The following is a 26,950-nucleotide window of genomic DNA, read 5'->3' on the forward strand; positions in this document are numbered from 1 at the left end:
GCAGTTTGCTGGACCACTTGTTATGCACAATTTCAGTGTTATTCAACAGATTTCCTATTAATATCAGGTTATGTAGGTTCTTGCATGCTCCTCACTGTGCCCAGCTTCTTGGGTACAATGAAGTTATATACAAAAGGGATACTTGAGCCAAAACTTAGCAATAAAGCTGAGACTCTCTTCTCAAAAGGATAGAGATTTCCTTACCTCCTTTGAGTTCAAGACCAAAATGAAAACCTGTTTCTTCACTTTAACTGTTCCTCATGTGCAGTACCTTAAGCACAAATTCAAAGAAAGAAAAAACAACCCCACCCAAGACTTGCACTATATATTCTGTCGAAGTATTACATTATGCTATGCTGAGCAGTCATACCTTTTCCATTGTGGAGGGACAAATTCAGATCCTGTTTTACATATGACAGACAGAGATGAATATGAATCAGCCAGTGCAAAGGATACAGTGAGACGTCCCAGAGTGAGGCTTATGGAATTAGGCAGTGATGAAGGAAATGCATCCTCTGACATTTCAGATGAGACTTCAGAAATATTTACTGCAACCAAGAAACAGTCTCTGTCCCTCCCACAAGCCAGTGGCTAAAGCTTTCACCTGGAACATGGGTCTGTACTGCATTCCTGGTAAATAATCGAGGTTTTATACAAATAAGAAACACTCCTGAACAACAGAGCAGAAGACAACTGTCCCAATGTCAGTACCCTGAGAAATGGCGTGTTGGCTGAAGATGTGAGAGACCAGACGAGGAAGTTTTCTGATTTTGCGCTATTTCTGCTGCTGTCGGTGACCACACTTACCATTGGCTTGTCTTAAATACTCAATTCTGCTTGCAAAGAATGGTCTGGTAAGGCCCCACCTCCCCAGTATCCCTACTGTAAGAAGAGATTCAGACGTGTCCCTAATCCCTTCCCCTTCTTCCCAAACAAGTACTCTTGCAGCTTCTCCCAGAAAAAAAAGCAACAGTTGATGTGCTGATCTCATCCTGCTCTCTCTCCATTTGCTGGTACAATGTCACTGCTGAAGTGGGGAGAGCAGGATGTGCTTTGTGCAGTACCATTCACTGGCTAGCAGTCCACCAGAGAGTAGATTTCTTCCTAAGTGAAAGCCAGATAAACTTGCATGTTTCAAGAAAAAAGGCAAGAAACCCGCACCCAAGAAACTTACAACACTGCAGACACATCATATCCTCCATTCCACATATGCCAGTCTCTCAGCAGCTCTTTTCATTAAATAATCCTACCAAAACAGAACAGTAAAAAGGGTTATACACAAATTATTTCTTGTCCACTACATATTAGAGGGTAGTGTTTTCCATGCTTGGTTTCAGTTTATTTGATGACTGTTTGGGTTGAAACAATCTCTGCATAGTCCCTAGGAAGTTTTCCTTCTTATCACCAAGAGGTCTGACCATATGCCCTCTAATCTTTTCAACTATATTCCCATTCGAGCAAAAGCCTCCCAGTTTTCTGCTGTGGTTTTTTGTTTTTTTTTTTTCCATTTCTTTCTTCCTCTGCCTACAGTCTTGAGTTTTCTCTCCCAAAGTCCGACAGCTGCTTTTAAAGAAAAGGAGCAATCTCCCCCTTCCTCTTCATAGTTCCACCTAATCCAGTGGTTCTTTTAAAGGCAGTGTAACATGCAAACCAAGAGCAAAATGCAAATCTGACACTGCCTGTTACAGCTTCCATCATCAACCTGTGCATTAGTTTCAACTTCCAACCTTAATATCACCAACAAAAGTGCAAACCCCTCTGCTCTCTCCTCAGAAAGACACCCAGTATCTAGAGAAAGCTCCTTATAAACTCGTGGCCGAAGAATGCCATTAGGACTTAGTCCTAGGCTTGTAGCTTTCTTCTCCTTGCTCTTCCCCCACCTTCTGCTGTCTGCTCTGCCTATATTAGCCTTGTAGGCTGACAGCGTTGACATTTCAATTGAAATCTTCAGGTAGGAGAGGAACAGATTCTGCTGCAAATCTGAACCTACATTACATAAAGGGACCAGAGCCCACCTGACAGCTGATTCAGGCCTTGATCCTGTAATGACCTCCATGTGGGGGAGACCTAAGAATCAGGACCTTCATTTTGAAGAACTGTTGCTCACTACAAATCATTGTCAGTGCAAATAAAGGCTTTAGTCTTTCCAATCTCTTTGCTACAACTACCACAAGCTTGTTTTCCTAATACTTAATAGAGTTTCACAGCACAGGCATGCAAGTTTCAGCACCAATCCAGGTAAAATGCAAATTTCAAAAATGAAGACTCAAGAGTAATAACAATCAACATAAGCTCAGAAATAATATAGTAGCCCTGGTAAAATATGTCAAGTATCATCTGTTTTTTCCTCAGATAAGAAGCATAACTCAGGACAACACAGGTAAAAGATTGTAAGTACCAAACTTGACTTTAGGAAATATCGAGAAAGAACATACTCACATCTAGATTCTGTATTCCTTCGTTCAGCTTGAGGGAATTTTGTGACTGATTTACTAGCAATTACAAACTTTGCCCCTCCACCACTTTCCAACAATTTTACCTGTTTTTTAACTGAGCTAGGAATCAGTTAATGCCCACTGCAAGTCAGACGGATCCTCTTGTGCTTGTCATGAACACGGATATGCTACCTGCCACACTTACACGCTTCACACCTGGCATCAAAGTACAGTGAAATCTTGCTGTGTATGATTAAAAAAATCTATTGCCTTCAATCACTAGGTCCTCTGGGAGCCCATGAGGGCACTGACACGTTCTACAAGCACAGAGGGGCTTTTACTCCTGCAAGCTACAGCCAGGCAGCGGCACGGGGTGCTCTGAGGGGTGCCCAGCGCGCAGCACCCCGGGCCCAGCCCGCTCACCCGCCGCACTCGGATTCCAACCCCCTGGCTTCGGACTAGACCCGCAGACGGGCACCCGGGCGGTGCTGCACGCCACGCTGCGCTAACCCAAGACACCGCGTTGTTAATACCCGCCGGTACACGTGCCAGCCTGTAATTCTCCCTCAACTCGTAGTAACCTTCAGCAGCGCGTTAACTGCGCGTAGCCAGCTGGGACCAGCGCCCGATGCCCGCGGGGGGCCGCATGTGGGCCGGCCGCAGCGCCGCGGGGGCCGGGGGCAGCGCCGGGGGCGGGCAGGCGGCGGCCGCAGCTCGCAGGAGAACGGGGTGGCCAGGGAGGTCCCCGCCGCCCCCGGGCCGGGGAGCCGCTTTCCTTCCTCAGGGAAAGGGCCTGGCTGCCCGCCGCCCCGCGCCCCCTGAGCCGCCCCCGCCCGGCTGCCACCCCCGCCGGCACCACCTCTGGCCCGCTCCGCGCCGCCTCCCCCCCTCCCCGCCGGGCTCTGCCCCGCCCGCCCCTGCCCCGGGGCGGTGTCCGCAGCTCCCTCCCCTTCCCGCGCCGCTTTACGACAGCCGGCGGTGGCTTTGCGGCCGGTCCGGGTGCCGTACGGCGAGCCGGGGCCCTCTGCCAGCGCGGCTCGGCGGTCGGCAGTGTGCGGGGCCGGGGCGGCCATGGTGAGTGCGGGCGGGGACCCGGGGGCCGCCTGTGCCGGCGGCTCCCAAGCCCTTCCCGGCGCCGAGGAGCCCGCTGCGTCCTTGGCCCGGCACGGCCGCGGTGCCGAGGGGCCCGGGGCCGCGCGGGGAGGGCGCTGCCCCGCCCAGGCCGCGGCGGGGCCCATGGTTGCGGCCCCGGGGTCACTGGCATTAAAGCGGGGCCGCCGAACAGGACGGTGCTGCTGGGCTGCGTTCCCTCGGCCCCCCAGCCGCGGGGCACGGCCGACCCCCGCCCCGCTGCCGGCAGCAGCTGGGCCGCGTCCTTGTGCCTCTGCGGCCGGTTCGGCAGCGTAGCCGAAGTGAATCTGCTAGGGCCGCTTCCCCTAGTCGTGTTGTTCCCCACGCATGTACTGGTGCGACTTGCTGTGGAGCTTACCGGGTAGGCTTTGTTTTCTTTTCCTTTGGTAAACAAACGCTTTGTGTCTTCCCTGCTTAGGCCAGTACCATGGTGGCGGTTGGCCTGACCATAGCGGCAGCTGGATTTGCAGGTTTGTGGATGATGGGAGGACACTGAACACCCCGTTGTAGTTACCGTTGCCTGCTTCAGTACTGACGAACATTAAGGTAGTTTAATAGCTGATGCAGGACACTCTCTTGGGAGACCCTGTATTGAGAAACACAGCTGTAATCAAAAGATCAAAGTGCTTACTTTTTGTCTGTCCCCCAAAAGTTTTGTTTTGTGTTCTAATCCACAAGTTACCAGTTTCACTGAGTTCCTAAATCTTCAGGAAACTTCATACTTAGTCTTGTTCAACACTGATTTCTTTAAGGTCGCTATGCGCTAAAAGCTATGAAACAAATGGAGCCACAAGTAAAACAAGCACTTCAGAATCTACCAAAACCTGTAAGTTTTTGTTGTATCAGTAGCATCTTTTTACTGAAAAGTTTACTTAGCAAAGTAAGTCCAGACTTCTCTGTGTTTTCTTCTAGTACTAAACATAATTTTGTTAGTAATAACAATGCATCTCTGCAATTCTGCTGGTGGTTGACTAATAGAGAACTTGTTTTAGCAAGTTCAAGTACTCATTTAAATGACATTCCAACTGATTTTCTTATTACAAGCAGAAAAGAAGCCTCACAGTATTCTTACAGACTAAACCTCAGCAGCTACTAAAGCAATAATGAGTTGTTTTAAGTAATAAACTTAGAAACTGGTGTTTTTTAAACTAACACGTTTTCTCTTTCAGGCCTTCAGTGGATATTACAGAGGTGGATTTGAACCCAAAATGACTAAACGAGAAGCAGCATTAATACTAGGAGTGAGGTAAAAGGAAACTTACTAGAAAGGAAAGGTAAAAAGGAGGCTGTAGTGTTACCTAGTTGCTGGCCTGGTTTGAAAAGCACGTAATGTGCGGTGCTGTCCTATGCCCAGCTTCCCCTGGGAGTGTCACTGCCAAATCAGGAAATACGAAGCAGCCTTTCAGGATTTTCTGTATTTATTTGGGATTCTTTGTTGCATGCTAGCTTGCTTACAGCCAACTCTAGCTAGACTTCCCTGAGTCTGCAAATCCCTAGCACGTTCAGAAGCCGCGTGCGGGTCCAGGTAAGTATACCACTTTCAGGAAGCCTTGGGGTTTACCTGGTATGGGTAACACCGTTGTGCTGTTTGCTTGTGGTTCCCATTGCTGATGGTGAATTTCAGATACATGTCGTGTGAAGGTGCTTGCAAACCCACTTCTTGCAAGTGGAGTAAATTCATCACTTACTAGAATATCTTAGGTATGATTATGGCAGCTATCCTTGCCAAAACTTAGAGAGTCTTAAGACCAAATGAACACATTCATCTAATAAGATAAAGAGTATGAACCATTTCTGTTTGAAGGCAACTTCCAACTGAAGTTTGTATACAGTTTGTTGTTTGCTTTTTTTAAAATTAATAAATCAGAACCAAATTTTATTTTTTTCTCCAGCCTTTCGCAAGTTGTCCCAATAGAAATGTTACAACATAGCTCTGTTTCTTTTCAACTGTGTGAATGACCCCCACCATAGTAGACTGCTGTAGCGTGTTGTCTTCAGCATGCACTGTTTTGGAAAAACTTTAGAAACTCTCCAGGACTTTTCATGCTACAGATCAATAACAGGAAAAGAAAAACATATATGTAAGCCAAAGTTTATGGATAAGACAGACGGCTTGCTTGTTCTAAGACATCTACTAAAGATCTGGGGGGGTTTATGAGGTCCCCTTAAGTCAGTTTTTTCTGTCTCTTTCAAAGCCCTACAGCGAACAGAAGTAAAATTAGAGAAGCTCATAGACGGATCATGCTTCTGAATCATCCAGATAAAGGTAAGTAGATTTAAGTGATATTGATTAATTAATACATTTAAAATACAGATTAATAGAACTGTGTAGGGAAGAAGTGACTGGTAGATAGCTACCCTAGCTACTAAAAAAACCCCCAGAAAACTTGAGTGAGAACAAATTTTAGGGTGCCTTAATCCTTATGGTTTCGGAGCATGTTTTTGTGTTTGAAAGCGCTAAAGCAGGCAGACAGATTCAGCAGGTCAGCTTGTTGCTTGATCTGTGTGCATCAGATCGAAATAAGATTTGTTAAAATGAGACTTAAAACCACCTTACTGTTAAATGAAAGCCCAGAGTATGTTTGTGCACATTGTATACCATGTGCGTTTTGAGTTCATTTGAACTCAAGTGCATTGGGAATTCACTGTAAATGGCAAGCGTAGAGCCTTCTGCGTCTGCTGAAGGCCCTACAAGATGAAATACTTGTTTGTGCTACTCTGAAGGCTCGGAATCTAGTTATGCTTAAAGTTAGTAACTTGAGGCATCTATACCTGTTCTAAATTGTTCACTTCAGTAAGTCAGAATCATGTATTAGTTCTTGGCGTTTAACTTTTTCATCCTCACTTAATAGGTAAAATGGCTTCCTTTAAAGTGACTCTTGAACTTTATTGCTTTTATGCACCAAAATCGTCCTTGGGATCTGCCTTTCATAGACAGTACCTAGTGGAAGTGAACTTCAAAATTAACTTTATTAAATATATGCAGAACCTTAAAATGCTATCCAAAGACTACTTAGGAACATTTCACATTTTGTGTGACCTAAGTAAGTTAAATTAAACTTCAAGTAAGTCAAAAGTAAATCTAGTACTAGTACATGGTATATGTGCCACAGACACGCCACAAATACTTGCACCTCGTGGTCAGTTACAATTTCAGTGCATTTTCACAGTGGACTGTTTCAGAATCTTTGTAAGTCATTTCTGTGTCACGTTTAAAGACTGAGCCAGTCCATTGGTACAGCAGCAGTTCCGTGCTGGTCTTGAATTAGGGGAGCAAGGTTTATCTGCACGCTTGTTAGTTCAATGCTTCTGTATTCACAACAGATCTTATGTTGTCATTAGCAACAGATTCATTTATGACTGGTAAAACCGGAGAAAAAACCTCATTCCAACAAACCTAAAGCCATCTAGCAGGAATGAGCTGTCTGCACGCTTAGCTACTGCGGTGGCTCTATGTGTAAACTTAAAATGGCTTCAGTCATAACAGCTTGTTCTTTTAACTTGAGCAACTTCCAGATCATGCTCACTTTTTTTCCCCTGTGTACTCTGGCATTAGTAACAACATAGAAAGTATTTTTTTCATCTGATGTGACATGAAGGTTATCTTTCTTCTAGGTGGCTCTCCATATGTAGCAGCCAAAATCAATGAAGCTAAAGATTTACTGGAAGACCAAGCTAAAAAATGAATGTGAGAGAAAATCAGAGGGTTTGTCCATGCAAATGCTTATTTTTGATAAATGGCTTAAGAAAAGTTCTCATAATGACTTAATATAAATGAAGCTGGAAATAAGAATCCAGGGAAGTAAAATTCCCTCCCCACTCACTTCTTCATCACTGTTTGGGAAATGTGTGAGGCAGCAAGGCTTAAAAGTTTTTTTTTTTTTTTCCCCAGCTGGTATTAAGCGGCAAAAATCTGCCATTTGTGTAAAATAAAAAAAAATAGTAACTTGGTTTGGCCAGTGCATGTTATCAGGTACAGGTTATGCTTAGATGCTGTTACCTGATTTTTGTTAAACTAGCTATGTTTGAAGTTCATGCTGCTGTTCTTTCATATGCCAAAGATAGCATGATGAACCAGTTTGGGGAGGGGGTGGAAAAAATCCAGAGGATTTATCGAATGGGAAGTATTGGGACCCATGTGTGGTTGTCTCAGAAAAAATAAAAAGTACAGGAAGCAACATACTCAGTTGTCTTTGCCTTGTGAAAAACAAGGTTGGTTGAACTCCAAGTGTTACTGACGGGTCTGGAATGTCCTGAATTTTTTAACAACTTTCAGTTCCTAATGGATTTTATAGCACTTAATAAATTCCAAATGTGTAAGTACTGCAGTTTTATCCATTATCTTACACTACAGTTAGAATTCACGTAATAAAGTTTGTTTACAGCAGTTGGGAAAGAGGAACTCTTTATGTAGACCATTGAAGACACCAGAGCTGGACTTACTGTGCTGCATGAAGCCTAACGCACCCCAGCACAGCCGCCTGTGCCAGTGCCTGTGTCAGGCAGAGTTCTGTCCTGCTCAGAGGACCTTGCCAGTCTTTCTGTCACTATGGCAAGACTGCTGAATGCAAGGCAGCGTGTGTAGGAGTTAATGCCCACCTGTTCATAAATACAATGGATTTCAGAGCTTTCTGAACTAACCAGCCTCTGCTTCGGAGCAGTGCTGTAAGCTGTCGTACAGCTCTGTGTGAACCCTGGCTGCTGCAGACTAGTTCTAGGCCACGCAGTATGGATTACCAGAACAGCAAGGAAGAGTTTTGCCTTCAGAAGAGAGGATCAGGTCAGCAACATGAGTATGAAGTGGAAAATGCTTAGAACCTCCAAAGAGAGGTACCTTTGTTTTACTACGAAATTTAAAGTGGGGTAAAAAAATCCAGCTGGAACATTGCTGTACAGCAGTTCCAGAGCCTGCACGTTGAGCCATATGCTGAATGCTACTGTACTTCAGTTTTCCCCTGTCAAAATAACACTGAATTTTTAAACATAGCTGCTTTTTTTTAACTACCCTGTTTTTTCAACTTTTTCCACTCTTGTGGCTGCCTTATCGGTTGACCTGCTTGTGCACACTTGGGAGTTACAACAACTTAACTGTGTTTGTGCTCTGGGAGGGAACGCTGTTGTTGAGTATCACCCTTAAGTCAAATTAAAACCAGCCCATCTCCACCAACAAAATACTCACCGGAACAGAGCTGGTACAGTTCTTCCATAGCTGTAGGTGGCCTAGCAGCTGGAGGCAGGGGTGGGTCAGAACACTTGCTCCGGTCTTAATACCTTCTGACAAAATCAGGTAAGACGAGTTTTTTTCTTTCAAGTCGGCACAACTTCAGCACTACCGGTTGTTCAGACTTCCTGCAACAGCTCCGTGCTACCTCGATGTTTTTCCACACCTGGGATTTCTGCTCCATTGCTCTTGCTCATGTGCCTGAAAAGGTGGGTTAGTGTGTCACACTTCTCCCTCAAACTGCATTGCATTACTTCCTATATATGTCAGTCAGGGTACGTGATTCTCCAAGATAAGCAGTCTGAATTTAGACTTGTTAACTGATGATTTATGTTGTGACCATAAAAAATAGAAGATTAGCATGCTAGAAAACTCTTCTGAAAGAGTTAAAGGTTCAAGCTGCCTCCTGTGTAAGTTTTAATTGTTAGTGTTTGCAGCTTGAACACCTTCAAGTCAATAGTAATTTAACTTTCTGATAGAAACAGTCAACAGATGGAAGATCAAAGTTTATTTTCTTTTACTACCAGCATACAAAAAAAACATATTGCACATCAAACAACCAAAACAAAAATAAAAATACTCTACTAAGGACTAACATATGTAGTTTATACAGAATAAACTTTCTGGAAATTGATCTTTTCAGTAGTTCAGGTTATGTCTTAATGGACATGACTAATTCAGCTTAGTGTTAACTAAAGCTATGTTTGATTTTTAAATACTGTACAGTTTAATAAATAAACCAAACAAAGCCTCAATGTAGAACAGTCACTGCCAATGTCACCCAGAATCCCTGCAGATTATGAGAATTTTACAAATGTATTCCAGTGGTCTGCAGATTTTTTCCTCTACATACAGCATTTAAAAAACATGTATTAAAACAGACCAGTTTCCAGACTAAACTAATGGAGAAATTACATTTCAGTGCAAAATATTTTAGACTGCATTTCTTTCTAGTATTCCTCAGGTGAAGAAGTGGTTGCATATTATTAAAAATGTAACAAAAGCAGCTAATGCTTTCATAAAGAGTATTATGTTAGGGATCCCCCTCACATCTTTGCCATATTTTGAAAACAAAATAACATTTCCTATAGCCAGCAATTTTGTTTATTTAAATGTTACATATACTATCTCAAGGCACATCTGATGATATATTTATAACACAGTAGGTGTCAAAGTATGTTTAACATATGATTTCTTCAGGATCCCTCCCCTTTCTGTATTCCAAAATGGAGGAACTGAAAGTGCGGTGTCAAGACTGGCGATCCATATTCTATCTTTGGCAAGCTTATACAAGCACTATTTTAAATGTAATGTAAAAGAACTGTAAACTAGGAACTTCAGTTTATGAAACACCATTCAGGACTGCTTCTTCCTGATTATTTCCATCCTCTTGAACGGTAACTTTCTTTTCATCAGGACTGTGCTGTAGTTTAGAAGGCTCATCCCCAGAAGTTGTCACAGGACCATTGACCGCCTTTTCAGAAGGGCTGTTTTCATCAATCGCATCTTTTGCCTTGCAAAAACAGAAACAGGATAGTATTAAAAATTCTGTAGAAATATACAGTGTCATCTAAACATCCCCCTGGCTAAACACAGCGACTTTGCAGTAGGGGATACCTCTTGCCTGTCTGTGCCAGTACCCTGTGATTTATAGCATCCTATTACTTACCCTGTCATTTACAGGATACTGCTGTGTCAGACGCTTCTGAGGAAGTCATGCCAAGGTAACCCTGAGACACCCAGCGTACCCGCAATGTTCTATTTCACAATTTCAATTTGTCTAAGCCAATGAAGAAGAGTTGCATTTTACACCCTTTCAAAGTCTACAGTAAGATTAAATGGATCTTTGTTATTTTGCTAAACTCATACATAACTTGTGGCAGTAAGTTCAGTGTTACTTTAGAAGTAATTACGCTTTATGCAGTTCTGAATATTTTCTATGACATGTAATGCCACTCTCATCGTTTAAGGAGAACAGATCTCAAATCTACATAAATTCTTTCTAAAATAGTTTGTACCAGTCACTAAATGTGCTACCCTAGTAAACTTTATTTAACACATCAGTTCTCAAGACTCATCCATGGATAATTTTCACATTATGTAATGCTCCATTACCGAGTGCAGTATTTTAAACTGTGTGAAGACTTAATTGGAGCATTACACTGGTCACTGCAGTCTGCAGTGACAGCCTACGAGTCAGTTCTGTTCACTCTGCACCATTTTTGCTTTCAGCCATTTATTCTTTGAACTCAAATGCATTTCTAGTCAAACAAGGGTGATTAAGTGAAGCATTCCTTTACTGTTTTGCTGCAAGGGAAGAGGGGAAAAGATACATAAAGTCTTCTTACCGTTTCTTTCTTGGTTTTGGCTAGTGTCTCCTTTGGAGGGTTTCTCTGTCTACTCTGAGATTCAGCTCGTGATATATAATCAGCTACTGTTACTGTTCAAGGAAAAAAATTACAGTGATGCTCACATCAGAAGTCTAGTTTAGCATTAAGCTTCCTACGTCTTTTTTGTGCAAGTTACAGCATAACTGGGAGACATCTCACAAAAGGCCTTCACACTTGCAGGTATCAACTACATAGCAAGGATCAATTTGTTCTGTTAAACAGAATTTTTACCAACATCATGATCTGAAAGTGGAATCTTACAATTAATAGCAATTTGGGTCCAATTGTAAATTGTATTGGAAAATAAGGGCTTTCTGTACTAGGTTTGAAGAGATCAGGCTGCAGGCTCTTTGAACTAGAGGCAGTCATTGGGGTTTTACTTATCTTTAGTAAAGAATTTCACACTAATAAAATGAAGGTAAGTTAAAATATGAGAAGAATTGGGGGGGAGGTTCAGAGTATGGTGTTACAATAAAGCAGCATTCAAGTCTTTGTTACTTCATGAAGCAACTGGCAAGAGAACTCACCCTCCTCCTGGTATTCAAAAAGCAATCCGCACAGTTAACTCTGCCTTGCGGTGGGTGGATAATTGTGGTGTCTGCAGAGACACTTGAAGTGGCTCCGTGTGAGCGAGCCCGGGCTCCATGGCGGGACAGCCATGTTTCACTGCTACAGCTACACTTACTGGATGCGGGCCAGGGGGGTTCTGACCTCTCTTCTTCTGACCACCTCAGCATCTGTCCTTGGAGCCTGGTTCTGTCTTATCCCACTCTCTTGCAACCACACCAACTGAGAGTCAATTCTATCTTTAGAATACGTAATACTACAAATTTAAATAGACACTTGTATCTTTGATGAGCTAAAGCACATTAGAGTTTGCAAGCATTATCTACTGAACAGTACAGTCCATTTGCATTTAGTGTATCATGCATTCAGGTGAACTATTTTCTTGTATTTAGGAATGACTGTGCATGAAAGCTACATCTGCAATAGGAAGCACGAAGTATGAATTTTCTGTTACAGTAACTGGGTCCTTGCATAACGGTCAAGTGAGTTTCTGCACAAGGAGAATTAATTCTTTAAAAAGGAGGCTCTGTATCCAACTCCTAACAAAAAGATGAAGTTATGTTTTACGCACTCAGTGTAAGACACCAATTCGTAATATTCATAGATGTAGTAGGAACCCAAAACATACAGCAATGTAAATAAAATAATACAACTAAATGACTGAAGTATGCTGTTAGCATGGGGGGGAAGCGGGGAGTTCCTTCTGGCGTAGTTTTGTTCATTATACACGTTAAGTATTTATGTAGAGATTAAATTCTTAGAGCATTTTTCACAAAGTGTAACTACCAATGCTCTTACTGTTGTAGTTAAACGTATTTATTATGCAAACTGAAAATGGCAGCTTGCACAGAAGACATCAAAAGGACAAAAAATAAGAAATCGGGTTTGGGCAGTTTTGTTGTAAATTTAAGTATTCTGAGAATGAAAGAGAAGTAGCCTACCTAACATCTCTTGGTGCTGCTGGCTGAAATTAGTTTCTGAATTAAATGGTGATAAGCATTTTTACTTTTTTTAGGAGGGTGAGTGTTTTTTTTCTTCCCCCAAATTTTAGCGTAATGCCACAACTTTTTTCTTCTTAATCCAATGTTGTATGAGCACCACAAATAAGGGAGACAAGTACGAGTGAAATTTTGAACCTGTCAATCTAGAAGACCTTCTGTTACTACCTTATGCCATGTACATACAAGCATTTTCTAAATAGGGCATTATATTGAAAATTAGATAGTTCACCTTTAACATTTCAAGTGTTAGTACACACAAAAGAAATGCAACAAGCCACAACAACAAAAAATTGGAAACATGCAATTTCATTTCAATTCCTCCTCCTTCCCACCCTCAATTTGTAGATGACTTACAAATATTCACAAAAGCTGAGGACTGACAGCAGCAGTCTGACACAGGCATGGGGGTGGCAGGTGCCGCGTGAGCTCCCTCACAGGGCGCTGCCGGGGCACCCACATCCTGCCATTCCAACTCTGGGCTTCTCAGCCAGTGCTGAAAAGGTTGTGTCACATTCAGTGCAAGTGCACGGGTGCAGGGCAGCGCGGATCATGAACCCTCGTGTTTGTCTTGATCCTGGACCACTGAACTCAACAGCAGCTTGGCTATTGACTTCAACGAGAACCGGATCAGAAGCGTAACTTGTATGTCCAAGCAAAAGTTAGACATTATGAATTAGTTTCATTAGGCAGATTAAGAACTTTTATAAGTTCTCCTAGGAGAAGAAATGTCTCTCATCTTTATCTAGTAGTCTTATTAGTTATTGAGTAACCTTTTTATATTATGCAGCTATATGTAAAACAGCAGACACAACATTCTCTCATGCTTTTGACCTGAGATTACCCACAGCTCCACTCGAATTACCTGGCTGTCTATCTTCTGCCTGACCCCTGAAGCGACGCCTGCGGCTACGATTGCGTCGCTGGGGTTTTTTGTCACTATCATCTGCAATTGCAAAGTTTACCATGAACTATTTCTGATGATAAAATAAGTAACTTCTTCAGCAGTTTCAGCATGGGGCATTTAAAATTGCTTCTGTTAAAGAGACAGGCTAAGTAAGACAGGCTGAAAGAAAAACATAGCTTTATACTGAAAGCATACACAATAATGCAAAAGCTAGACTTTACTTTTTGCTCTTGGCTCATTAAAACATTTAGGCATAATATGCTTAATGACCTCAGAGTTCATTTATTAAATGAGTAACCATATGTCAAATTTTAGCCACATAACCCACAAAAGGGCTTTCCTTCTACATTAGTAAGCAACAGATTACATTCTCGTCCCAGTGAGTATCAACAAAATTTACTGAGGGAAAGTACTTAAGCAGAAGCTGGGTAGAGACAAATTAGCAGCTACTTAAGTAGCTTTCCTACACTGAGACCAAAGTTACCAAGGACAAAACAGAACACTGATCCAACAGTACTATTTCTATCAAAACAGCAGTACTAACGGGAAACAAGTTAAGTCTTTGGTGTCTCCGTCAAACAGTTTTTTACAAAAGAGTCATATGAAAATACTAGTGGAGCTCAGTAAACAGAAGACTTCATGGCTGAGCCATGGAGGCAGTCTTTCTTTAATCAGACAACAACTTTTAACAGAACGATTCGCCACTAACAGAAATGAACAAGTGTTTCACTACACTTACAAGGACAACACATTGTTTCTTAGCTCATTCTGGGACTATCATCCAACTGTTTACATACCTAAACCATTCTCATTAACAGAAGCTGTATCAGACTCTGTCATTCCATCCATAAGAACAGCATCTTCATCGGTCCTTCGCCGGCGTGACCTCCTGCGGCGGTTACTACTGTGGTGAGATTCACTAGCATCGGTATCCACAGTCTGGTCTGACTCTGTGTTATCAAGCAAGCTGTAAGGGTTGCTGTCCGGGTCTTTAAGCACTAAACAAACAAAAAGTTTCCATTTAAGATACCGTAGTTACATGTAATTTAATCTTCAGGCTGACTTGTATCTGTCTTTCAATGTTTCAAAACACAACGCAACCTTACAAAAAGGTGCAACACACAATACTACAGTATTTATGGTTTCAGACTGGTTCCTCTGTGACCCTAATGCAACAGCAAGTATTCCGAGGCACCACAACAGGCGCTTGTATTATTTCGTCACAAAGATTTCCAAGGTGACATTTCAAGAACTTTTACTCAAAACTGCCAAATGTGTAAAACACACCTTTCACTTCATAGCAACATGGTACTTTTATTGCTACTGAAGCGTTATGAATTAGCACCTGCAAGTTCTGACAAAATGTAACATGACTTCCATTCTGTGAATTCTTCTCTCATTCTGTACCTAAACATAAGCCTAGCTTAGAAAGCAGCCGTAAGTAACATGCCAAGGGTTGATAAACTCTGATAGTATCATCATTATATGTGTGCAGTAGAGGAAGGAAAGGGAGATCACTGTGGGCAGAAGATGAATAAAAATCTAACAACATAGCGCATGACAAGAAACCATCACACAACTCCATAGTATGTGGGGACTTCAGTAATGTAAAAAATGAGTATTTTTAAATAGTTGGTTATACAGAAAGTTGCCAAGAACAAAGACTAAATTCAAAGTAAGTTTGAAATACAGTACCAGAGCTAATGGATGACTTGCCACCACGAGGTCCACCACGCCCACGACCTCCAGATACACTACGTCCTCGTCCTCCAGGACGTCGCCTATTGTCACGCTGGTGTCTGCTTTCTCTGTCATCTTCTCCTGCCAAGGACCAGTCACTAAGTTCATCTTTTCTCTCAGATTCTGTTTCAGAGGGATTAGAGAGCTCAGAGTTTGTACCTTGTACAAGAAGGAAAAGAAAATTGGAAATTAGTATGAAATTTAGGGTGATATTCTGATTTCAGATCCTCACAGAAGTCTTCCAACCAGCATGGCTGGTTATATATGCTATTTGTATACATATACACACACACAATTTATTAATATACATTTAAAAAAGCACAGATGTATGTATAATTTTACATTAAATATGCCCACGCACATATAGAATAGACCTAACTTTCTAGGGTTTTCAACCTAGGTTTGTTTGTAATAACACGTGAAGTAAGAGCTCAAAGATTACCAGAGCTGCAATTTATGTACACAGATAAATCAAGGATTAAACCGTATTTCCTCTCTTTGTGTATACACTGCAGGCATTTGGTGCAGTTTCTAGGCAACTTCTCTGAAATTCCCAAGGACAACTTTGCCACCTTATAGCTGATGGCTGTTGCTAAGCAACCTCTCCTGGCTGTTGTAATGCTGCCTGCACCATTTAACTGTTTGTATTAAACAGCGTCCATAATATCCCACTATCTCAGAGTTAACCGAACTCACAGCTTTTTACTACTGGAAAATTCAACACCTACTATTTATTTTAGACATCCAGGAACAATCCCTGCTGACCATTCTGGAGTAAAGATATTTAGACCCATATGGCTCTAATGTACAATTCCTGCCATTTTGGGGTGGGGTGTGAATGATTTCCAAAGTAAAGCATGTGTGTGTATAAAAGAAACTGTACAACCTTCATTAGAATTTAGTCAAACAATTCACTGGGAAATAGCAAAAAGCAAAGCCACAAACATTAGCATTATCATCAAAATCAACGTGACCAACACGGCACTACCCTGGACACTACAGTCAGTGACAGACTCAAATCCAGAAGAACGTGCCTGATTTTGTAACAGAAGCAAGCTACGTGTACATGATTAAGATTAAGTCACTGAACTGAATATATAATTTTTCGTTCCTCATTTACTGCAGCACCTACGTTTCTTGAAATACGTCTATATTGAAATGCAGGCTGTCTCCATGTAGGGAGCTGCTGCTGAATGAAGAGGGGATGTGCACACCTCTAGGGAACTGAACTGCAGTTCCTTGTTAATTTAAAAATGCATCAGAATCCCCCACCACATCTTAAACAAACCCAGTTAGTTCCCGACCAAATTAATAAAAAAAAAAAAAAGAAGATTTTGTGCCATCTCCATTTTAAATTATTCTGGTTTACTTTTGAAAAATACATTCATAAGATGGCCACCATCACAGACAAGCGTTATTCCTCCTCCTCAATCAAAACACGTAATGCTAATTTCAGATTTTTTTTTTTTAAAACTTGTGTCTCCTGTAGAGTATCTGTATCTGTAGCACTTTCTCCTTCCCAGCTTTATATGGTATAGGTACTACTGTTGAAGGACTGCTTCAAATCATAGTTCAGTTTACTCACTTTTTTGCTCAATTTAAAACTGAACTTCAATGAGAATGTGGCTCTAACTAGGTATTTTGAGCCATGTAAAAAATAAAATTACAATTCTAAATTTTCAGCCCTACCTTCACTCAACTACACTGAATACAAGGGAATCTAGAGACAGTTACAGACTCAAAACCATCCTGAGGACTCACTCAACAGATGCTCAAGAAAACTCACCGTAACCAGATGTGTAATTGGGGCCTCTGCGACCTCTCCCTCTTCCACTGTAGGATCTGGAACCTTGCACTGAGGAGAGGGTGCTCTCGTCAGTGGTATAACCCTTCTCTTTTTCAGGAACTCTAGCAGACGAAGGCCTGAAACCCATACCAATCTGACGCAACTGCTCATCAATCTGGAGCCTTTCCAGTCTTAGCTGTTCTACCTCCTACAAAAAAGGAAACAGATTTTCTGATAAAGAAATGTTCTTTCCCCTCACAAAATACCGTCGCCCATCCAGTCACCTTAGAAACTAGCACTCCTGTAGGTGAATTAACACCACCTCGAAGGTGACCGCAAGTAACGGAATTCCAGTATGACTTCTGCGGTCGCCAAGTATTGGAAGAAATCTAAACCCTTTCTCTCAAATCACCACGCAGAAATTGTAAGCCTATGACGACTTTTCTTAAGAAAGCTTCACCACACAGTCTCCAGTCAAATTTTTAAAAAAGCAAACTGACAAAGTAACACGATTCAAATTCATTCATTATTCCTGTTAAGTCAACACCACAGCTCCATACAAAGCCAACTAATCTAAATGGATCATTGTTCTAATACTACATTATATTAGTGTGTTACTATTAGAAATTCCATCCTACCCCAACAGGATAACAGCACACTAACACAGACAAAAGAATTGCATGTTACTTCCCAAATGCCACTTAAACCAGTGTTCTTCACAGTCCAATCCTTTCAATACCAGCAGTCGAAGTGACAATGATAGTGTATTTAAAGGCCTGCATAATACATATGGGCGAGGGATGGCTTCAAGGCACCAAACCTTAAATCCTGATATACAGAGGAACAGTTTATCAACTGCAAATCCCACCAAAGTTGTTGCTTAAAAATTCTGCTCCTTCAACCAAAGCTTCTTCTACCGATTCTTTCTTCTGAAATACACTTACCTTTAGATACGCGATGTGGTATTCTAAAAGAACTTGGACATTTCCAATGCTTTCTTTAGTACCAACAAATACAAATGGTACCATTCCCTACAGAAACAAAACATAAAATGTTATTTTCAGGAAGAAAGATCTGTTTAAATTACAGAAGTGAGCTGAACAGGCGGAGATGATATCCGGGTCTTGGGCTGCAAAGGCACGCTAGAAATAGCTCAGACTGGGGCAAGGGTAGAGGCTTGTACGTCAAGTACCGAAGGCTGCCCGGCTCCCCCAGCAGCCTGCTCTGGCAGGTGGGGTAACCTGACACACAGTGTTCATGTCCCTCACGCAACACAGCTGCCGCGTGTGTTTATCACAGTCGGTGTACAAAAGCATCCATAGTTTACCAGGAAGCGTCCAGTGGTCAATTAAACCAGCTTTACAAGATGAAGCACCATTTGAAGATCTGATCTTACGTTCTCGTATATTTAGAATATGTGGACACCATTAACACTATCAATCCCAAATTTAGTTATGCTGCTAAAGTACGTGGAAGATTAAAAAAAAAAAAAAAAGAAAGGTTTTGCTTCAGCAGCAAAAAAACACTTTCTCTAATTGTTTAATATAAAATTTAATGCAAGATGTCAGTCTGAAAAAACCTTTAAAATAATTTTCTCTGTATTCACAGAAAAGTTACATAACTGGCTTCATTAAATAATCCACAGGCATCTATCCTAGAAAACTACCCACATCCCAGACGCCATGTTTTTGTAACACGGACATCAGCACCATTACAGGTTAGCTAAAAAAAAAAAACCCACAGAAAAGTGCAGAGGCCACGAAGGCTGCATTTATAAACTGCGTAACGATGCAGAGATGAAACAGCAATCCCCTTCTGATGCAGTAAGGTAATGCTTTTAACTCATTTGAGCCATTCTCTAGAAACTCTCACTTTCTGCATATACTTTCCAACATGTTCTTTGTTAAAAGGTTCCACATGACTGGTTTTGAAAACAAAAACCTAATCATAAGAAGAAAGAACAAAGTACTTACGTCTTCACGGGGCAGTTTATTTTCATTATCTCCTTCAATTCTCACCCTGACGACTCCAGACTTGTCTACAATCTCCTGAATCACTTTTCCATTTTTTCCAATAACTTTTCCTTCAGAGGGCAAGAATGGTTAATTTCGCACCCACATGCAAAGTATTTTAATGGGTTTCTTGATATTTTAAATTATGCATAACAATCGTAACAACTACCTGACTCTCCTTTACCATTCACTTTGCTTCTAAGTTTTCTCCTACTTCAGAGGTACAAAAAAAACCCCACAGAAAACCCCACACTGTGTCAGAAGAGGTGAAAACTTCTCAAATTAAACCATCTGTGTACATATATATATGTATGCATAGAATAACAAGCATCGATGAAGATCACCACTACATAACATTCAAATAATCAGACTAAAATGCACAGAAGTTCTGCAAATGTCTATTTTAAATCTATGTATCAAAATTACTTGGACCCCCTGACTCCACATGCACCCCCACCTCATTCAATCTTTCCTGATATTTTGTCAGGCCTATATAATATACTTTTGTTGGGAGCATCTTAAAAAAACAAAGCTAAAAACTACACCACTGTTTTCTGAAAATTAACTTTGCCTTTACAACAAACTTGAGTAGTACCCATGCTTCCCATATTACCTTTAAAATACTGAAATCAGGCATGGGATCAAAACCAAAAGGTTCTCTAGAACTTTTATGTTTAGATCTCAAAAAAGTGACTCCTCTGCTGCCTTATTAAAAAATTTTAGCTCTTCCTTATACTATAGCTATGCAGAAACATTTCTTCAAGCCAGCTACAGATACGTGCCACTTATTTTAAAATTATGATTAAAGGAAGGTAGAGCCTCTGAAAAAAGGCTATAACAACCAAAAGCATGTGACAGAGTACTCCATAAGGAACATTCTTTACAGCAGATATTAAACATGATACAAAGTAAAGTACAAAAAGCATTAAAAATGGTTTCCTTTCCTCAACAGTTCAAATAGCTCAGCAGGTCTTTTCTGTGTATTTTTTGTCTTAGAAAAACATTACAGCTATCATTCTGTATGCTTACAATTTCATTTTGCACAGCAATCCTCTTTCTACTACTAAAGTAAACCACACTCGCTGTACCATTAAACGTTTTTCTATGGACAATGGTAAGCCAGTATTTGGGAAAGTCCTCAGTCCTGAGAAGCTCCAGTACCTGAAACTGGCAATTCAGTAGATGGCACTCTCCTCTCTTGGCACAGAAAGCAGTGCCCTGGGCATAGTGTGGTAACTTCAATTTGAGTCATTAATGATCATTAAACTTCTTAACTTGGGTGTCTTGTAGCTAAATATACATATGCTTACATAAATGACTGTAAGTGATCTGGGCAAGATGCCTGCCTTTGACATAAATTGGTATTGTAATCATTTAAAAGCAGCATTTTCAGGTAAATGCATTACTGTGACTAGTACAAGGATTCTTAATTCTTATTATATGTGGGTATATTCACATTAGCACACGCTACCCAAAGCCCCCCAAAACCTCAATTTGTAAAACATCAGATTTAGCAGATTTCCTTGGTTCAACTAGGTTTGTTGAATCAAAAAAAAAAAAGTCGGTAATCAAACTTTTTTCACTGTTAAAATACTGACAAAGTTATCATGCAGCAATAATACATGTAATTTCTTAATAATTCCCTGATACATACAGCTTTAAAAGATTAATCACTTTCTACTTAAATGGAGAAATCAAATATTGTGCTAGCATCTAAATCTTCTTTGCAGTGTCAGGCTGATTAGGCTCCCTTTCCCCAAGTTTTCAAGTTTTAGCAGTATTACATACCAACAAGATTTCTGGGAACTTGAATAAAATCCTCCACAAATTCCAAGTAACTTCTAGCCTTTTTTACTGCATCAGCAGTCTGGAAATGAATTAAAAAAAAAAAAGTTTATTTGTGAATAAGTTAAAAATAAAACCTTGTAACAACAGCTGCAAGTCTTCCAAACATGAAACATTTTCAAAAACAGAGGGACAGAGACAGGATTGATCGACTTTTGAACTAAATGTTGAAGGAGTAATGGAGTACAATGCTCACAGACAAAATTCAGCAGCAAAGCAAAGCATCAGTAATGACCAAAACAACTTCTTCCATGTCATTTCAAGACACTATAAAACACTATCTGCAACTTATGACAAGTAAACCCCAGACAAAGTATCTTACAGATGTATCTTGAAGCATTTTCTGGTAGACACTAATTAGGAAAAAACAGCTAATTTTATTCTTTCCCTCCAAAATCAACACACAGCTTTCAAATCTAGAGTCCATTTATTAAAATAATAATAATAATAAAAATCAATGTAACTTATCACAAAGATTCTGTACTGAAAAGAAAAAGTCTGTCAGAAGTCCTACCAACATTCATAGGAACTTGAGCTTACAAGACCTCCTACGTTAAAAACAGACTTTGGATCATGTACCTCATTTCACCTGACTTCACAGTGAACGAGGAGGTAACGGCAAGCCATCATTTAACCTCTGCACTTTCCTCTAAAGTGCTGTGGAAGCACCCAGTTTTTCTCCACATAAACTTGCTACTGTCGGTATTGTCAGCAATATAAAGTTAGTTTGCAGTTTTTAATGTCATTTTTTAACATGTAGTCTGCCATTACACTACCCAGAGGACCACATATGGAAAAATGGCCAAGGAAAAAATAAATTTTAGACTGGTTTGTCTCTTGACAGTAAAGATAATGTCACCTGATAAAGACACTTCCAAGGCTGAAGGACAACCACTCCACGGAGCTTTACAGGCTCACTGCAAGCAGCAACCGGCTTTACAGCCTTTTCCATATGCCAGGTGTACTGATTTTTCACAACAGCCTAAATGTAACAGGCATTAGACACTCTCCCCTCTGTGAGGTTTCTGTTCTCTTACTCAATATTCAAGAGAACAACAACATCGGTCACAGAACCTTTCTTGCGAGAGATCCGTTTTTGCATACAAGTCTTAATACAAAGTACTGTTTGCAAATACACATTAAACCTCAACAAATAAACACTACCAAAGTATCAAAAGTATCTACTCCAGGTGTGTGCATGCTGACAAGGCTTGCCCACCACACAACTCTCATCTTCAGGACAGTGACTTGCTGCAGAAAGGCTGGGAGGCTACATCCAGAGCACAGTGCAGCAGAACTTGGCAGTGCTCAAGGCAACGGGGGAGTCAAAGGAGTAACAGCACTGCAGGAAGGTGTAGGAGCCTACAGACACAGCACACCAAGCCTGTGTAGAACTGGCTACAAGTAGGAAGCTTTCAGTTTTTCTCTACAACGATTTTTCTACTTCTGTTTCTCTCCTGTCTTATGCCTGACGGGAAACTATGCCTGAATAACTAACACCTTCAGATAAACCCTCTCATGCAACTACAAGCAAAATTACTCTAGTGCAACCTGAACTCCACAGCCCATGCTAAATTGGTGTACTGCACTACGGAATCTGTCCTAATTGTGTCACCTCTTCATTACAAATAAATTACAGCCAAGGCACTCTCCTTCGAGGATGCTGATTTCTGGCCGCAGTTCATCTACAACGTTTTCCAAGACGGGACAGCATCAATGGTTAGTGGGGAGAACTCCTACAAATACTCTCTTACAGCTTTATCATTTAATGTTAAATAACTGACAGTTAATTGAGGCTATACAGATGCTGAAACAAGAAACAAAGCTTCAAATTAGCAACAGCAGAAGTGGAGAATTAAGGAATGACTATCAGCATCTAGTCAGTAATGACAGCTTTTGAGCATAGTCTCCATTTTACACGAACACCTCAGCCCTTCCATCTGTCACTTTTTAGGCAACACTTGAAATAAGGGTACCACCAGCTCCTGCATCTTTCAACCATATCAGGGAAGCCCTAGGAGAACAAAAAATTTATAAACCTCCACTTCTGGCAGAGGTCAAAATGACAGCCAGAGAACCATGGGCAAACTGGATTTCAAGATAATGAAGCAATCCATCCAGCATGGAAAACAGATGACCAGGAAGTTGTTGCAGGGAGCAGAGGTTATGCAAAGCAACTGCTAAAATGATACAAATGCCAACACACGTTAGCAATTTTTCACCTTCAGTGAACGCTACAAATAGGACAACTACAGAGTTCAAAATGCCCCGTGCTAGAGGTATGTTTTATCAATTCTTTCCCAAGTAAAGATGAAGGAATAGTGACCACTTTCACAGAAATGGAGTCAGGATGAAAAAAATAAGCAACTGCCAGGAACTGGAGCTCTCCAGTGCACCCGTAGGCATATCAACACTTTGCCACAAGCACTCAGAACCTTTACGCAAGTACAACCTGTATGACTCATTCACACCTCAACATGAGAGAGCACACAAAGCTGATCTGGACAATATATTCTCAGTTCCTCACAGTCAGTAAGTCCGAAGAGGAAAAAAAAAATTTCACTCTTTCTCTAGAAGCGTGCACATGAATTAAAGACCTTAAAGGATTCCAGTTACTATCTTTCTAACTGAGAATTTCCCATACTCTGGTTACTTCACACAGTATGCCATACAATCAAAACACATCTATGTTACAACAGTCTTTCAGAGAAATCTTAAATGCAGGATAATTTTCCAAATTCAGCACTCACTGTACCTACCACTTTTGCAGCAGGAGAGTTCTAAATGAGTGTGAAACAAGACTGTATAGCTGCAGATTTTAGGGAAAATGTTTTGTAACAGTCACTAACAGAGATCTAGTGGCTACACACTCTGGGAGTGCACTCCTATCACAAACGGTAGATCTGTCTCAGGAGTCTCACACCAGTTTCGGAGACAAGGTTTCAAAAGCCTCTCCAAAGTCCTAGTAGCTCTTTTGGACCTTCCCAAACAGAAAAAACAAAACCACCTGTGGGACACATTTGAAAAGCCTTATCCCCATGCAGAAAAAAGACAAAACCCTCCCAGGTCACAGCAGGGAACATGCTTCCGCCATTGTGATACAAATTGGGTTTTTTTTTCCCCACAAAAATAAAACACAATAAAACACTTATATTAGCTCAGTTTCATTTGACTAGAAGACTAATCAAAGTTCCAAGGGGAAAAATAGTTTTCTTGTTTTCTCCAAAGAGAAAACAAGTAACAGTCTCCTGAAAAAGCCTGGATAGATAGGATCTTGCTGTCCTTCTATCCAAAACTTTCCAATACTCTAAATTTTAATCTCCCTGTTCCTTCCCTCAAAGATTCTGGCCCTGAGCAACACTTTCAATTTTATGCAAAACATTAGGTACAGGAGACCCTCAAACCCTGATACAATGTCAAGGACACTGGATCACTACTACCACACATCTCAGCCCATGCACCCAGCCATTAGGCCCAAGCTGCTTGCCAGCTGCAGCTTAAAAGAGGCAGAAAGAGCATACAAGTATACCCAGATGATGAAGCCATTGTCATGTGAAGTACTTAGGTTGCCTGGTTTCTTTAGAAGCAGCTATCTCTTCTAGGAAGGACAAGGCTGGATCTGTCTAACGGTGTTTTTATTTAGGGGGCATCTGGTATTTATAATCGTTGCTATGCACTACTGTAAGAGGCTGGTGACAGTCATAACCTTTCCACAAGTTTCAGCATCACATCATTCACATCAAAGAGACTGAAACTGGAATACACCAGACATTCTACTGCGTTCAAACTTGGCTGATTCTTCTTCATGAACTGTGTGATATGATTTACTGGTAGTACTAGATCAAAACAATCTGTTGCCACCTTGAAACCCTAGTAGTGTTTAAGGTTTCCCAAAAAAAAGGTCACAAAAATTCAGAGATACTGAAGAATACAGAAATTTGTCTTCCTCTCAGCAGTATCAACTTCCTCTGACCACTGGATCATAACCAGGTTCTGCTCCTGCATGCATGGAGCATAATTAAGAGACCTCAAAATTCCCGAAACAGTAGACAATCAAGGATTTCCAAGTGTCAGACACTCGGGTGTTAGTGGCATCTGTAGAGCTGGTAACACGCGATAAAAAGCCTCAAGAAATGTCCTGACAGGGCCTTACTGGCAGCGGCGACTTTGTCGCTACTCTTCTGCCTCCTGAATGGATCCTCGTTTTGGTGCAAAGACCAGCTACACTTCAAGGCACTTGGAAGGTTTAAAGCACATCAGGTCAGAGTCACACAAATGGAATTAACTTGGAGCAAGCCAGTATCATTTTGCCAAAGCCAGCATTACACTGCTGAAATAAGAGGAGTGAGAAGCCGCAGACAAAGACTTCAACAGATTTGGCTGAGTCAGAGCAGCAGACACTACACAAGAAACTACATATGAATTGGAAAGGGGGGAGAAGAACCAACAAAAACAGCATACACTGTCTGAAGGAATAAAAAAAATCAGTATCTGTGATCAAGTAAAATAGCAGCAAAAAAATACTTCTCTCAGGTTGACCAAAACACACTGCGCAGTTACAGGATTCGCACACCAGCACATGGAGAATTAGGACAGAACACATCTTATGGAAGACACCACCACAATAAAGTCTCATATTCCAAATACATGTAAAATAAACTGCTACAGTGTGAACATGCATACAGTCAGTCAGACAACTACTCAGCTATTTCCAGTTCTTAATTCTGGGTACAGCCCTTGCCACTCTAAAAGCAGATACAGAGTGAAATGCTCATCGTCCATACAAAGCTTCCCCTTACCTCTCCATAGATTCTGAAAGTACCAGTATCCTCCTCAAGTTCAATGGCGGTAACTCCTGGAACCTTTCTGGCTTGTTGTATGTTACTGCCATGTGTTCCTATAGCAAGTCCCATTAAATCTTCTCTGACTACAAATTCCTCATGAAATGCTGCAGCAAGCTGTTTTGTGCACTGAAGAAGAAACCAAGTAAGAATCATACACACGCACTCAATGGCACGTACAGTTATGTACTCAGTTTCAAGCAACAAGAATGACAAGCTATGGCTTACTTCTAAGTGTTTTGTAGCTTCTTCGTTTCTTGACATAAGCATAAGTTTGGTGCGAATGCTGCGCAAATGCATGTCACTCAGAATGTTCACTCTCTTCACTGTTGCTTCGCTGGCAGACTGCAGAAGTGAAGGAATATGAAGTTTTGTTTTTTAAGCAAATTCAATTTTGAAGGATAAATCGACAACTTAAACTAAATCATAAACATGATCTGAAATTTCTAGAACTTACATGGACATTATTCTTCCTCAAAACAAAGCGTAAGAAGTTCAGCACCACTTCTGCAAACCACCAACTTTCTGTTCTCACTCACAGCATGTTTTCTGCTAAAGGTTTTGCTGCTGGATATACACCATTAACTCTTTCCCCTTGATGTTCCCCAGAAAAATTGAGTATCATTCTACCATATACACACTTGTCACTCACAAAATGGCAGAGCTAAGGACATAAGCAAGGAAAATACAATTCTGTATAAAGTGATGTTCAAGTGGGTAGTATCAAGTAAACAGAACTGTGAAGAGAAACTAATGCTGGAAAAAAATCTAAGGAATAAAAGGAAACAGTCACAGAAGAATCTAAGTGAACAATTCCTTAATGGCTCTGCTGAACTAGTGCAGTTCTTCATGTGGAAACCCAGCTGTATGTCAAAGTGCAGTTTAACAAATTGCAGGGTAAAATCTACTATCCAGAGCACAGTAAGCTAGAGTTAGCTTTATGCAATCTGCACAAAGCAGTGCAACTGTACTCGGTTGTAGACGACAAAAATCACAGAAATGACGAGACTGAAAGCTGCTCCTAAATTTAGGCTGTATGTAGTGCAATACTTGTAGCCCCTCCAAAAGGCCTACACC

The 26,950-nt window shown here is 41.0% G+C and overlaps 2 protein-coding genes across 14 annotated transcripts in view; one reads left to right on the forward strand and one right to left on the reverse strand.

The window, feature by feature from the left end:
- Nucleotides 1-26,950, reverse strand: part of FXR1 (FMR1 autosomal homolog 1) — a 57,626-nt gene that overhangs the window by 9,628 nt on the left and 21,048 nt on the right. For 3 of the 12 annotated variants that reach the window (XR_005830602.1, XR_005830603.1, XR_005830600.1), the window contains exons 7-21: nt 26,102-26,218; nt 25,832-26,002; nt 20,976-21,054; nt 19,149-19,258; nt 18,120-18,206; nt 17,176-17,383; nt 15,345-15,548; nt 14,447-14,647; nt 13,608-13,688; nt 11,136-11,227; nt 10,141-10,300; nt 8,746-8,988; nt 3,925-4,152; nt 1,175-1,246; nt 1-630 (exon numbers count right to left, since the gene is read on the reverse strand). The exon at nt 1-630 is cut by the window's left edge. Coding sequence is in view for 5 of the 12 variants with exons in the window: in XM_040612713.1 (XP_040468647.1) it covers nt 10,130-10,300; nt 11,136-11,227; nt 13,608-13,688; nt 14,447-14,647; nt 15,345-15,548; nt 17,176-17,383; nt 18,120-18,206; nt 19,149-19,258; nt 20,976-21,054; nt 25,832-26,002; nt 26,102-26,218 (1,521 nt within the window). In the remaining 7 variants the exon portion in view is untranslated. Of the gene's footprint in view, nt 631-1,174; nt 1,247-2,539; nt 2,652-3,924; nt 4,153-8,745; nt 8,989-9,868; nt 10,301-11,135; nt 11,228-13,099; nt 13,385-13,607; nt 13,689-14,446; nt 14,648-15,344; nt 15,549-17,175; nt 17,384-18,119; nt 18,207-19,148; nt 19,259-20,975; nt 21,055-25,831; nt 26,003-26,101; nt 26,219-26,950 lie in introns of those variants that run through there. The other 9 variants (XR_005830605.1, XR_005830604.1, XM_040612713.1 and 6 more) reach the window with 6 other exon arrangements.
- On the forward strand, nt 3,398-7,260 carry DNAJC19 (DnaJ heat shock protein family (Hsp40) member C19). Of its 2 annotated transcripts, XM_040612714.1 has the most exons (6): nt 3,398-3,509; nt 3,985-4,036; nt 4,319-4,392; nt 4,736-4,812; nt 5,762-5,832; nt 7,182-7,260. In XM_040612714.1, the coding sequence occupies exons 1-6, from the start codon at nt 3,507-3,509 to the stop codon at nt 7,250-7,252; spliced, it is 348 nt and encodes a 115-aa protein (XP_040468648.1). In that variant the 5' UTR covers nt 3,398-3,506; the 3' UTR covers nt 7,253-7,260. The 2 variants fall into 2 exon arrangements, with proteins under 2 accessions (XP_040468648.1, XP_040468649.1); XM_040612715.1 differs by lacking the exon at nt 3,398-3,509 and having other exon boundaries at nt 3,998-4,112.

The sequence above is a fragment of the Falco naumanni genome, chromosome 13 (assembly GCF_017639655.2).
Source record: "Falco naumanni isolate bFalNau1 chromosome 13, bFalNau1.pat, whole genome shotgun sequence".
In the NCBI taxonomy this organism is placed as follows: Eukaryota; Metazoa; Chordata; class Aves; order Falconiformes; family Falconidae; genus Falco; species Falco naumanni.

Excerpts from the sequence above, each read along its gene's own strand:
- DNAJC19 (XM_040612714.1), top strand. Across the intron at positions 4,037-4,318 it reads AGCGGCAGCTGGATTTGCAG|GTCGCTATGCGCTAAAAGCT; the intron begins GTTTGTGGATGA and ends GATTTCTTTAAG. Across the intron at positions 4,393-4,735 it reads TTCAGAATCTACCAAAACCT|GCCTTCAGTGGATATTACAG; the intron begins GTAAGTTTTTGT and ends TTTCTCTTTCAG.